Source organism: Callorhinus ursinus, unplaced genomic scaffold (assembly GCF_003265705.2).
Source record: "Callorhinus ursinus isolate GAN/ISIS: 27379988/994484 unplaced genomic scaffold, GSC_fseal_2.0 scaffold19, whole genome shotgun sequence".
In the NCBI taxonomy this organism is placed as follows: Eukaryota; Metazoa; Chordata; class Mammalia; order Carnivora; family Otariidae; genus Callorhinus; species Callorhinus ursinus.
The window spans coordinates 13,647,551-13,661,335 of record NW_027397081.1 but is presented as its reverse complement, the minus strand read 5'-3'; the positions used below and the strand labels follow the sequence as shown (position 1 = coordinate 13,661,335).

Sequence of the window (13,785 nt, the reverse complement as noted above, 5' to 3'; positions counted from 1 at the left end):
ACAAACTTCGTTTAGTGACAGAATGAAGAGTAAAGAAATATGTTTTTATAAAAGTTTATAGTCTTTTCTCTGGCTGATATTCCTTGAGTTAACCTGTAATTATGAAGCATCGATCATATGCAGAGTATTCTTTTGTATGTAGTAAGGAGGCATAGGAAACAATGGAAATAGTTCTGGTTTAAAACTTAAAGAATTAAGGCATATCTTGTGACTGTAATTGTTTCACAAAGAAATTGTTTTTTCGAGACTTTGAAGGAAAATGTTAAATTTACTTGGGATAGATGGAAGAAAATAGAGTGTGCTTTTTGTTGTTAGATCTGCAGGAATACTCGGTAATGAGAAACTCCCAAGTCATTCCGTATCTTGAGTGCGGTGGTCGTTCCACAAGCGGACACGTGATAAAATGACATAGGAGTGTACCCCCGTTGTACCCGTGTCACATTCTGGGTTTTGATACTGTTCTAGCATTATGTAAGATTTGCCCATTGGGGGGGTAAGTGGGTGGAGGGTACATGGGTTCTGTCTGTACTCTCTTTGCAACTTCCTTTGAATCTGTAATTATTTCAAAATAAAAAGTTTTTTAAAAGTTTATTACTCTGGCAGTTGTTTTGAGAGTGGATCGCAGGCGGCCAAGGACAGAAACAAGGGTCCTAGCTAGGAGCAACAGGACGAGCTATACAGTGAGCCAGGAGGGGGAGAATGGCTGCTGGACTAGGCTGCTGTCCTGAGGGTGGGTTGGAGACGCAGTGAGGGCCAGTTGAATTCTGGCTGTATTTTGAAGGTCGAGCTAATAAAATCTGCTGATGGATTGGATGTGGGTGTGGGAGAGAGAGAATGGGGAGACAAGGAGGGTTTTGGCCTGGAAGCCGGGAAGCATGAAGAAAAAAGATTTCAGTAAGAAGCAGCAACAAATAAAGAAGCTGGTGTGAGGTAGTTGGATTCTTGGCAAGGAAAACAAAGTAGCAAACCTCCTTCCTCCAGTCAGCCACAGCTTTGGGCGTGCTGGGTCTGCGCGCGTTAGGGACGGCATGATACTCAAGTGTGGGCCCTTGTGTTAACCTGCTCCCAGGCAGCTGAGTTCTCTTGGCCTCGCCCTGGCTCTTTTGGAAAGAAGCATTTGTTTGATAAACAGGAAGTCGTTTCCATGGGTGTAGAAAGAAGAAATGATAGAAGCGAGGGCAAAGCCCTGAGCTGTCAGCTGTGGTTAGCTTGGAATTGGCAGAAATGTTCTCAGGTAGCCACCTAAGCTTCGCACACAGACCGCTTTCCTCCCATTCTGGACTGGGCTATTTCTTTATCATGAAAAATGAAGAATCTCTGCCCTCTTGCGTGACCCCCTGTCAGGGAATGTTCATTTTCAGCTAGTGTTTTGGATCAGTTAGAGTCATAGGCTTAGCAGACAAATGGAGACACTGTCTGTTTATAGTGGAAAAGTGACTTATTTTAAGAAGTGTTGGCTCCCCACTACCGTGCCATTAGTGGCATGCCTCTGACACTTCAGTGAAGCTGGTTGAGGGATGTTAAGACCGCCTTATGTGTATTTTTGCTCTTTGAAAGGTTAGAATCTAAATGTACCACAAGATATTTCTTCCTGAGTCAGATTAGGACAAAATCACGAGCCGGGAATTCTGAAGCAAACTTTATACATGTACTTGCTCTGATACTTTTAAACTTTGGAATTCATTCCCTTCCTTTCTAAGAATGCTACTCACGTGGTATATATATCCCTCAGTGTCACTAGCTTCTTCCTATTTTATGAGGAAGAGCCGATAAAAAAGATTAAAGAAGTCCAGTGCCAAGTGATTTATGGTGATTGCAAAGTGAGAAAGACAACTTTGACTCCTTTTTGGTAAGAGCTTGAAACAGGAGACCCATTTTCTCCATTGAGCTGAGAGTCCCCTCATCCTTGTCTTGGCTGAAGTGGTTGGGGTGAAGCTGTGATAGAGAAAAACTTGCAGTTTGCCCCAGAGGTAGAGCGGCAGCTAAGTAGCTAAGCAGTGCATTGTTGAAGGGGGCCTTCAGTGGTGGGGTTGGTGCTGCACGTGTGGGACTGGAGAGTGGCTGGGCTCGGGCTCGGGGGTGGGGGCCAGGCTGCCATGTGGGAAGTTCGGGACCGAGGATAGGGGTACTATATTGCTCAGTATTTAGGGGAACTAGCTCACTGAGCTGCCTGGAAGAAGCAGAACAATTCTTTCGAGTTCCTTGCAACGGAGGTTTATCCCTACAAGATTCACAATGTATTTTACTTTGAATATTGAGTGGTTCAGGAGCCAGTTTGTTTCATGTGCCTTCTGAAATCACCCCAGTATTTATTCAAATGCTGTGACTTTGTGTTAAGTTCAGGCTGGGCGACTGCTCTGGGTTCCTTTGCTGGAAGTTAAACGTCACATTTGAGCTTGCAGAAGTTTTGCTGCCTGCCTAGAGGGCACACATGAACATAAAGCAGCCATTTGTCCGCGGGCAGCTGAAAGGCAGTTTCAGCGGGGTTCTGGAAACCACTGCAGGCTGTCGGCTTCCTGGCACACCCACCAGCCCCCATAGGTTTACTCTGAAAGCAAACTACCAGGGATGGGAGGTGGGGTGGCCGTGGCGGCAGTAATAAGATGGGCAGAAATAAAAGCAGAGCCTGAAAAGTCTGAATGACACTGAGCCAAGATGGTCCTGTACTGGAGAAGAGCACAGTGCTCCCAGAGCGGAGAAAACGTGAACATCAAGCACAGTAACTAGGAAAAAAAAAGATCTGATGCTTGCAGCCAGCACTTTAAAAGGGGAATTTGTATATCTTTGTATTCATAACTGTAGGGATACTGTAGGTGTCTTTGGGAAAATATTATATAGCCTAAGCTCTTTTACCCAGGGTGCTGCTATCACAAATACCTTTTAACCAGAACCATGTAACAGTGACATTTGATGTATACAATAATTACCTTCAAGCACTATGAATCCTGAAGAACCTCAGGAACTATTAGCCAAATGCTTGAATAGTCTCTGTATAATACTGAGTGGACTTTTTAAAAAATAGCTGTTTAAATGTCCTTGAAAGTTAAAGTTATATAGGATAACTCCTAATCATAGTACAAGTTTATTCCCAAATAGGCTATCCTTTCTTTGGCCACAGTGTGTAACAGGGTTTATTTCTGTTTAGCAGATCAAGAGGTGGGGATATTGGCAGTATAAATGATTTGTCCAAGGACAACCAGTGTGTCATTGTGGAGATAAAACAGGACTAGGCTGCATTCCACCAGCTCCTGGCCTCTGTAGCAATTTTGAGAACTTTCCAATCATTTTAGGAAAACAAAGTACTTAGAAAATATAAAGAGTTTTTTTTTTAATAAAAGAAAATCACTTATTTTGGAAATCATGAAATTAATCATTCTGTTGTATTTAAGAAGCTCTTTGATGTGTTCTGGTAATTAGTATTTACTGCCAGACGAATGTCTCTTGGGCATTTTAATTAATGGGTGGCTTGGCCAAGTGAGCTTCTGATGGTAAACCTTCATAAGGGTTTATTTTTATGTTTCTCAAGAATAGCTGTCTCTTCAAAGCCCTTTAATTAGACAAAGTTTAGCGGCTAAAACATATTATTAGAATAATTAGGCCTTGGGTTAAGAGGAATAGGAGGTCAGAGGAGCAGGTACTGTTAGGGAGAACGGCGTCTTAAAATAAAACCTAGCGTTGCATGTTTGTTGGATGTCCAGTTCTTTAACTGCTTATATTAAGTGACTCTCCCTAGTTAGGGACTTTGTGTTATTTAAAGTTCATTTGACAGATCTCACCAGAAGTGTAAATACACCAGAGTGTGCGCTCGTTCATCACTACTTCTAAACTCCTGTAGAAAGTGGGGTTCTAGTCCTTTTAACTTCTAAGCTGAAGACTTCCTATTTTCTCTTTTTTCCTACTACCTTGGTCACCTTGGCTATAATAAGGAGTTCTCTTTGAGGAAAATGCTTCAAGGAACTGGTGTAGGAACCACTGATAACACAATTGCAATAATTCCCGTTGAAGGGTCTTTCTCAATACTTTCAGTGATCCTGTAAGACGTTGTTCTTAAAATTGCTATAGTATTTGATCTCCCAAATTGTATGCTCTTTGTGGTCAGAATGTAGTTTAAATTATTTGAAAATCTGCTGTGTTAGATGGATTGTCGTTTGGCTCCCCTTCATCACGCCCTACCCCCATTTCTTGTCCTACGCCCTCAGTATTGGTAGTCACTACTAGTGCGTATGTCTTCTCGCAGACTTCTCTTTGTGATGAAGAAAAGATATATCCGCTTGGTCCTGTGGGTGATCTCCATAGTGCCAGAACAGTTGGGTAGGATTATTGAGACTACTCTTGAGAAACAGTAATACACTTATTTATATTATCTGATTTTTTCACTTTCCCACTATTTCTGGATGCTTATGATGGCAAATGTGTCCTTTTCCCACCTAGACGAGTTAGCTTAAGGGTAGGAAGTTTTAGGTAGAGCAAGTTGTATTGCCAGTGTTACTAATCCCATCAGCTGTTACGATCTCAATATGTTATTAGTTAGATGAAGAACTGAACTGGGGTTTAGGATTAGCCACTATTGGAAAAAATACTTAATTGTATTGGTAACTGGAAATTAATGGGATTGGCTCTGGGTCAATCAGTTCATTTTTAAACATCGAAGATAGCTTGATTTATAGTATTACAAAGTTAATTTGCTGTAGCTTAGTTAGCCACATTGCCAATGAAATAATTTCATTGAAAGTGGTAGAAACTTCCCTTTGTTTTCTAATGTCTATAAAAACTAATAACAATTTAAGAAATAATTGAAAAGCACATAAATGCAGATGGAAAGACACAGGCATATTATTATGCATTCCAGAGTATAGTCACCAAATAAGTACATTTTTATGTTAAACTGTAAAACTTTGAGAAAGCAGAAGAGAGATTAGCATAGATGGGCTCCCATCTAAAGCCGTTTTCCCCCTTAGCAGTGACTAAGTTCTGTCTGTTCTTCTCCAAAATGATCGATTATTGTGACTCTGCTTTTTGACTCACCCTTTAGCACAGGAAATATTGCTGATTCTTATCTTCATGCTTATGTTTGCTGGGTGTATGTAATCTCATGCAATGGAGATAAGAGAGGGGAGGTGTTAAATGTGATGATTCTCCAAAAATACCATCATCACCCTCAGAACTCTTTTTGCTTACGGTAGGGCATAGGTAGTCCTGTGCACGCTCATGTACACCGAGAACGGTCAGGGGACTGCTTGCTAATGGGTTTCTGTAGACACAGACCAGGGCCCCAAGTGTTGCCATTTGTTTCACTTCTTCAACTGTTCATCTGGTGGCCCCCTGGCATCCCTTCTGGAGTCCACCTTTTGAAGCGATGCCCGTGTGCAAAATGAGAACTGACTGTGCTCTTCTTCACCGCAGACCACCTGGTGGCCCATGGCAGAATGGCCGAGAAGGAGGCCCGTCGGAAGTTCAAACAGATTGTGGCAGCCGTCTATTTTTGTCACTGTCGGAACATTGTTCATCGTGATCTAAAAGCTGAAAATTTGCTTCTGGATGCCAATCTGAATATTAAAATCGCAGGTGAGAAGTGCGTTGAGGATGTGAAATAGGAACAAAAGAGCTTTTCCTTCAAGGTTCTTGAACAAGGGATTGTCTGTTTCCATCGATTCAGAAAGAGGTATTGGAAAATGAAAGATTTGCACGTGTGTGTGGCTTGGAAAACGATAAACTTTCAAAACACATTTATGTTCTTTTTCATGTAGTATTGGATGGAACTCGGCTGGGGAGGAAGAAGGAAAAGGGTGATATTTAAAATTCTCTCAGTTTGGTTGACAGTCTCTTAAATAATAAGGAATAAAGTATAGAATAAAGTGGAGCGAACAACTGCTAAGCTTGTGTGCCCTGTCAGCTTCACTTGAGGAGGCTGATTTATGTCACTGCTGAACACTGTGGTTTTATGATAATTTAGGAAGAGCAGATCTTACATCGGTTTAAAGGAAGTCGATCTCTTTGTGTCCTCAGATTTCACTCGTCTGCTCATCTGAGGGTGCCTAAAAAGCACTTTTCACTGCCTCACTCTATTCCTACTTCACTTTCAATAAACTATCAGCATTTGCCTAACCAATACAAGCTCACCACCTATTGATAGAAGAAAGTGACTGCAGTCTAGACAGAGAGTAGAAACATGAAAAGAAACCAGTTTTGTTTTCCGACAGTGTTCAGTACTGCATTGTGCGTCCCCCGTCTCGCAGGTAAAAAGGGAAGGGGCGTCTCCTGTAGAAAACTGAAGTACAGCTAGAATAGAATTGCCTTGAAAGTCAAGGTAAAAAAAGCAGTTCTAAGGACTTCCCTCCTTAAAAGGGTGGGAGTTGAGGGTTCAGAATTACGTTATATTACAGGTCAAAGTACCAACTTGTACCCTTTCAGGTTGGTGATTCTACTGTTTTGTGTAGATAAGTCTTTCCAGGCTCTACTTTCACATCCTTGGAATGTCACCGAACTTTTTAGTTAAGTTAACTCTAAGCTCAGCTGACGGATGTACTGTTGTTTAGTACTTTCACATAGCTGTAAGCTCCTTGAATCCTGCATTTGCCCAGTGCATAGTAGGCAGGAATTAAATGCTTTCTTTATCTTACAGAAAATCACATTTTTCCTTTGTTCTTAAGTCTGTTTTATATTCCCCAAAGCTCTCTAGATGCTAGCAGTTCCCAGACAAGTGGGTAGTGTGGAGAGACCAGCAATTTCAAACCCTCTTCTGTAATTTTTCACTGTAGCTTCAATTAAATTAATGGTAATAACATCTACTAAGCTTCACAGTCCTTAAAAGTATAATAAAATGTATTAATTTCCTATTGTCTCTGTAACGAATTACCACAAACATAGTAGTTCGAAACAATACAACTTATTATCTTACAGTTCTAGAGGTCAGAAATTTGAAATGAGTCTTTTTACTTTTTCTTTTTTAAAAATGTTATTACATTTTTAATTTTAATCCCAGTATGGTTAACATACAAGGTTTTATTAGTTGCAGGTTATACAGGTCGTGATTCAACACTTCCGTATATCACTCAGGGCTCATCATGAAAAAATATGGAATGCTTCACGAATTTGCGTGTCAGCCTTGGGCAGGGGCCGTGCTAACCCTCTCTACCGTCCCTGTGTTAGTATGTGTGCTGCCAAAGTGAGCCCCCGAAATGAGCCTTATGGGGCTAAAATCAAACTGTTGGTAGGACTGGTTCCACCTGGAGTCTCTGGAGAATCCATCTCCTTGCCAGTTTCAGCTTCCAGAGGCCCCTGCACTCCTCGGTTCTGGTCCTTTCTTCACAGCACGCCGCCTGGTGCTCCCGTTGTCACATCTCCCACTCCTAGGCTCCTCCTCCTGCCTCCCTCTTAGAGGGACCCTTGTGACTACATTGAACCCTCCCGGATAACCCAGGGTGATCTCCCCATCACCCAGTCACATCTACAGAAGCCCCTTTTACCGCATTGGCACCACATTCGCAGGTTCCATGGATTAGGACGTGGGTGTCTTTTGAGTGGCTTTTATGCAGCCTGCCGCACATTTGATTGTGGGGTTCTCTGGATTCCTGATTAGGGCAGTAGGGTCAAAGAAGGCCCCTTTTTCTTCTATAGCTGTGTTCTACCTTCACTGATAAAAGGTCAAAAATTTTGTTATGCTTCCTTAGTTCTTGATTTTGACTTTAGAACCATTTTGATTGAGTTTGGGGAGATTAGTTCAGGAGGCTCTTTGTTTTTGTATTGAGAAACCAAGTGTAAAAGCAGGGGTCAGTGATAATTGAAATTAGAAACGCCACTGACAAATATTTGGGCAAGGAGATTTTGAAATGCTTTTCTTTGTTAATAGTTAAAACAAATCCATGTAGTCACAGTATGAGTCTACCTGCTGGTGTGTAATTACAGACTCGTGGGAATGCTGGTGGCCCGCCGTGGGCTCTCTGCATTAACACATATGGTGAGATTTTCAAGTTCATTAACCCAGAGTCTGCATTTTTATTATTTGTTTTGGCCAAGAATAAATGAGCTGCTCTGAGTTGTGCCCTGCTATAAGATCTAACATTGTCTTTGCTCATGCATTCTTTTTTTCATGCTTTCATTGCCTTGTCATTCACCGGTCGCCACCCCCCCACCCTCTTCCCCGCACCCCCCACTCCGGTTTTGCTTTCCGTGGTTTCAGTTACCCGTGGTCAACTGTGGTCTGGGAGCGGGTGATCCTCCTTCTGACGTCTGGTCAGAAGGCCAGTGATGGCCTAATGTTAGGTCACAACACCTACGTCATTCCCCTCACCTCATCTCATCACGTAGGCATTTTATCACCTCCCATCACCACACGAAGAGGAAGGGTGATGATAAGGTATCTCGGGAGAGAGAGGCCACATGTGCATAACTTTCATCACAGTATATTGTTACAATTGTTCCATTTTATTATTAGTTATTGTTAATCTCTTCCTGTGCCTAATTCACAAAGTAAACTTTAACATAGGGGTGTGTATATTGGGAAAAACATAGCACATCTAGGGTTCGGTACTATTTAGATGTGCACTGGGGGTCTCGGAATGGATCCCCTGTGGGTGAGGGGGACTCCTGTCCTCCATTTCTCAATCATTGCCTGAACTTCCTCTCTTACACATAAATTAGGTAGAATTCCCATTCTCATCTGCCAAGACTTCTTTGAACTTAGTGGGCCAGTGGGAGGAAACGCTTCTAGTTGAAGCTGACCATGGCGTGACTGATTTTGGAGAGGTGGAATGGATGGTTCTGACAGAATAAGGTCAGATAACTAATGAAATCAACTTTTATTCTAAAAGCTAAAAGTAACTTCAGGATTTCTGGTCTTTTCAGTGGTCTTTGATGAGTTATTATTAAATCTCAGTCAGAAGGAAACTACTAGACATGAAAGTAACACACAAAAGAGAAGAGTTTTGTTTTATTTAAAATATTGTTAGTCTTAAGCACCTCATTTCTAAAATCATCATATGTTACAGTGTCAAATTAACATGGAATTAATAAAAATTCAGATTAGGAAATTTAAGGAATTCATGTTTTCCTTATGCCAATGTTAATCTAAATGGCTTTTTTGTTTTGCTTTGTTTTTACCTAAATGGTTTTGATGAAAAGATGATGCATCCTGTTCAAATGTAGAAGATGAATAAGTTGCTCTGGGGATGTTTGTGTTTACGTTGATTTATTTTTATTTTCTTAATGAATTAATGTGGCAGTTTACATTTAACACTTGATACTATAAAAAATCTAGCTATTAGAAAAGCCCATGCTAGCCTTCCTCAAGGGAATATGTGTTCCCCTGGACATGACAGGTACATTTTAGTTACAGATATTAAAAGATGCAGTGGTTTAAGTAGGAGTTTTCATGCTTAAATTCTTACCTCTGAATTTTTGTTCCAGTGTTATTTCTACAGAGAATGAAGCCCAGATGAGAAACTTGGTTTTCCTTCTGATTTTAGAATGGCAGTAGCAAACCTCTCTTCTATAGAATTATTTAAAAGATGTTTCTGGTACTAGTAATCCAGAGTAAACATTGATGGTTTTCAGAACAAAAAATTTTATTTCTGAAAGGCAAAGTTACTGAGTCTAGAACTAAAAATGTGTAGGGGTCATCTGAAAATGTATCTATTATTAACAAAGGCTCTTCGCTCAGGTGTCATGGGAGAGAGAACAGAAGTATAAGACATGACTCCTGCCCTAAAGAATTTATAGTCTATTTGGGCAGCAAATACTTAGACCTTTGGAAAGTTAAATAGCACCAAAATTATACTTGGGGTGTGTGTGTGTGTGTGTGTGTGTGTGTGTGTGTGTGTGTTGTTTGTATGTGTATATATATAGAGAGAGCACTTTACAAAGCATTTTTACACATAGTATTTAATTTCATCATATTTGGCATACAAATACAGCTTATTTAGAAAACATTAGAGTCTCCAAAATATATACCTTTAAGTTTCCAAAACTTTGAATTCCTTATAAAGAGGACTCATGCAAATCTTTCATGTAGAGAGTCCAGCGCCCGGGAAAGAATAGGATTCTTGGCCTCTAACCTTTCACTTTTCGTGTCTCACACATGTGAGGATCCACAGAGGAGCAAATGAAGAGTTGGGGAGGTACAACCTGGCTCTCTCCGCATATAGCCTGCATCGCTGGGTGACAGCATGTTCAACAGTGACCAAATTATACTTTGATACAATAGAAGAGATTATCACATTAATTATATAGTCTAATTACTACAGAAGTTCAGAGGGTGAAGAAAGCACTTTAGTTCGTGAAGTTCCATTAGATTGTGAATGCTACCGGGATGGTAACCGTATCCTGTTTACCGTTTCATCCCGATGGCCGAGTGCATGCCTGTTCTCTAGTAGGTGCTCAAAACTTTGTTGATCTGAACTTTAGACAGTGGTGATGAGGACATAAATACCCTACTGAGGGCCTAACATTTGATGTGCGTCTAAAGGATGAATAGGGTTCTTTGAGGTATAGGTGTAGAGGAGAGAATTCCAGTAGGATTAGTCAGTCAGCAGATGTTAATAAAGCACCTGCTATGTGCCGGCCCTGATCCACGCACTGGGGATACAGTGGCAGGAAAGTAGTCCCTTGGAACTAACATTCTGCTGGGGGAGATCAACAGTGAACACATACACAAATAAGCCCTTGTAAGTACTATGAAAACGATAAAATCGAAAATGTGCTGGAATGACTTGTGGGAGAGAGAATGCTTTTAAGCGGAATAGTCCAAGCCTTCCAAGCAGAAGGAAGAACAATGCAAAGGCCTGAGAGAGGTAAATTTAAGGTATTTGACAGGGTAGGAGAAAAGTTGGCACGGCTGCAGACGATAAGTAAGGGGGCTCTGGAAGGAGATGGGGTAAGAGAACTGGCTGGGGCCCGTTCCTGTGGAGCTTCAGGCACGTGGTGAGGATTTGGGATTTTGTTTTGGTTGCGGTGGGAAGCTGAGTTGGAGAACTATGGGTAGCAGTAGCACGTGGCATATTTGCAGAACAGGTATAAAGCACCTTGGCCGGAGGGAAGATTTAAGCAGGGGAGTCATGCCTGAGAAGGTGAGAGACAGAGGTATTCATTTATACTAGATTGTGAAATTGTTTGAATACCAGGCTTGATAAGTCAGATTCAGGATAAATAAGGAAAAAATGGGAGCAGGTGGGAGGGACAGGAGAGCAAATAGGAAGGTCAGTGAAGAGGCTGCAAAATGGTCAGATCCTGCATAAAGGTGTTGGTAGTAGACTTGAAAAGGAAGACGAGGGCAACAAATATGAGAGAGAGAGAGAGAGAGAGAGAGAGAGAGCGCATGCATGTAAATGAAGGGTTTCTGGGGTGGATAACCAGTCAAATCTCTGGGCCAGGAAGAGGGACCTGCCAGTCCAAGATATGTGTAGAAATCGAGAAATCAGATTTTCTTATTGATGGAGTATATTAAGCTATCAAAGGAAAATGGTGTTGTCTTATTTTTAATGCCATTTGAAAGCAATTTTAATTCTTGTCCCCAAAGATGAAGTAGAGAAATTTCTATATTTATAAAAGACTGCCTCAGAAAAGACCTAAATGTAACTGGCTTACTCCCTGAAGCAAACTTATCTGAAATACTCAGACATTATGAGAATGTTTTGAAAATTGTGGAAAGTTTGTGTGTGTGTGTGTGTGTGTGTTTTTTTTAACCTAAGGAAGTTGGAAACTTTTCTCTCTAAATGTCGACTCCCAGAATGGTCTCCGTGAGATAGTTCCCACTCCGGTGTTACTGTTTTAGTTGGCAGTCAGGAGACAGCAGAGATCTGAAGTACAACTACAGCAAAGCCAGTGTTTTGGAAAGAATTTCCAGAGTGCGTGGATCTAAGGTACTGTGGAAATTTTTGACCTTAATGTGGTGAGATCTAGACTATTTAATTTTTTAAAAGTGAGAAACTAAAACATTCTGCAGGTCCATTCATTGACCTTTCACCTTCAGGAAGAAGATGCTGAGATACAATGGTAGAGGGAAAAAAGGTGGTGAACCTTGGGTTTCTGAGAACCCTTCCCCGGTATGGTAGTTGAGAATGTCCCTGACAGCTCACAGAAGGTGGTTATGAATATTCATCACACCAGTCACAAATTTTAGGTCACGATCGTAACACCTTTATTTAGGTTATCCTTCAGTGCACCTCCCTGGTTGACAGGTAAGAAATTGAGACCCAGAGAGAGGCCACGTGATTTTCCTGAGTCCGTGTCGTCACAGAACCTGGGGATCAGTGCCTCCGTGTCCGCTCTCCCCTTGAAATGCTGTGCGACCCGCAACTAGAAGGTGCTGACAACTTTCATGTATGTTAACCCTTGGGAAAATACAGTTTGAAAATTATCTCTTCTGCATCCTGTTCCTCAGACTGGAGCTTTACAATCGAGAAATGAACGCACCTTCATTCAGAAGGCATTTTTGGTATACACAGTTGATCTATTTCGTATGAAAAAATTCTAGAGTTAAAATTCAAGTGAACAGATTTTTGTCAGTCATGGTTCTAGGTGATAAGTGAGGTCTTAATGATCTTGAAAAGTATTGCATCCTGCTAAGATCAAGGGCATGTTCTATTTACAGGGCCTCACTCACAATACCAGTACAGAAGCATTACTTCTCAGATTCTCCCGCTGTGGTTTCCCGAACATGGAGGGGGACAGACTCGCACAGGGTGGGGGGCAAGTGTGGGATTGATTAGCGAGGCTGGAACGGTTTGCTTTTTAAGTCACATGCTTTATTTTTAAATTCATGCACATTTTATATTCTCATCAATGTCATATTACATTTGTTTTAATACTAAAATTATTCGACTTTATTTAACATAGAAAAAAATTAATGTTCCAGGAATATGTGTTTTCTTTAGCCTTCACTTTCACATAACCCTTAGCGCACCACAGCATTATGCCTGGGGATATATAAACGTACAGTAGTTCAAGAAACTTGAGAATAAAGGATTTCTTCCCCAACTATAGGTTCCTTTTACACAGACTTTTGTTAATTGCAAATCATTTGTTTCAGGGATAATTAGAAGTCAGTAAATCAAGTAGTGATTTAGCGCCACCCCCCCGCCCCCGTGCCTCCTTAAATGGAATAGCTTGAGACCCTGTGAGAGTAAATCAAGTGAGTCTACCTGCTAGCAGGTTGCTAATGAGCATGCTTGTAACTCAAACATTCAGTTTACTGCTTAGGTGAAGTCGCCGGTTACCATGGTAGTTTTGACCAGGATGCAGTTTTTCATCATATTTTGTTAAATTCACATCTATAATGGACCATTGGACAATGTAAAGTGTAAGGAGCACTGATGTCAAAATTCTGTTAATGAAAATAAAAATGGTAATTTAACAGTGCTTGGAGAAAAACTTTACCCAATTCATGAATTGTCTTCATTTGATCACTGTTCTTATCTAGCACATCAAAATCTTTCTAGGACTTCAGAAACCACAGATTTAGACACACACACACACAAATATACATACACATGCACACACACAGTATCTGATTTGTTTTATTGGGAATAACGACTATCTGTGTTCATAATGTTTTATTTGCACAGAAGTACTAAACTTGCTTGCCCATTTTTACTGCTTGAAACCAAAGCATGAAAATGATTCAGATAAACAGGTTTACTCTTTGGGTTAAAAAATGTAAGCATTTCAAATACCAGCTCATGAAAAGTTTTTGGCTATTTCAGACATTATAATCTCAATATGTGGCTTCCAACTAAATATGACATAACAATTTTAAATTAGCACTTTTAATTTAAATAAATTAGTGAGTCA

General features: G+C 40.8%; 1 protein-coding gene and 1 non-coding gene across 10 annotated transcripts in view; one reads left to right on the top strand and one right to left on the bottom strand.

Annotated features, from left to right (window-relative positions):
* SIK3 (SIK family kinase 3) overlaps window positions 1-13,785 on the top strand; it is a 241,884-nt gene that overhangs the window by 160,605 nt on the left and 67,494 nt on the right. For all 9 annotated transcript variants that reach the window (XM_025893384.2, XM_025893385.2, XM_025893381.2 and 6 more), the window contains one exon: window positions 5,404-5,565. In XM_025893384.2, coding sequence (XP_025749169.1) covers window positions 5,404-5,565 — 162 coding nt within the window. The remainder of the gene's footprint in view (window positions 1-5,403; window positions 5,566-13,785) is intronic.
* Window positions 7,069-7,173, bottom strand: LOC112840659 (U6 spliceosomal RNA). The gene has a single exon (XR_003212552.1). It is a non-coding gene; the product is annotated as a U6 spliceosomal RNA (small nuclear RNA).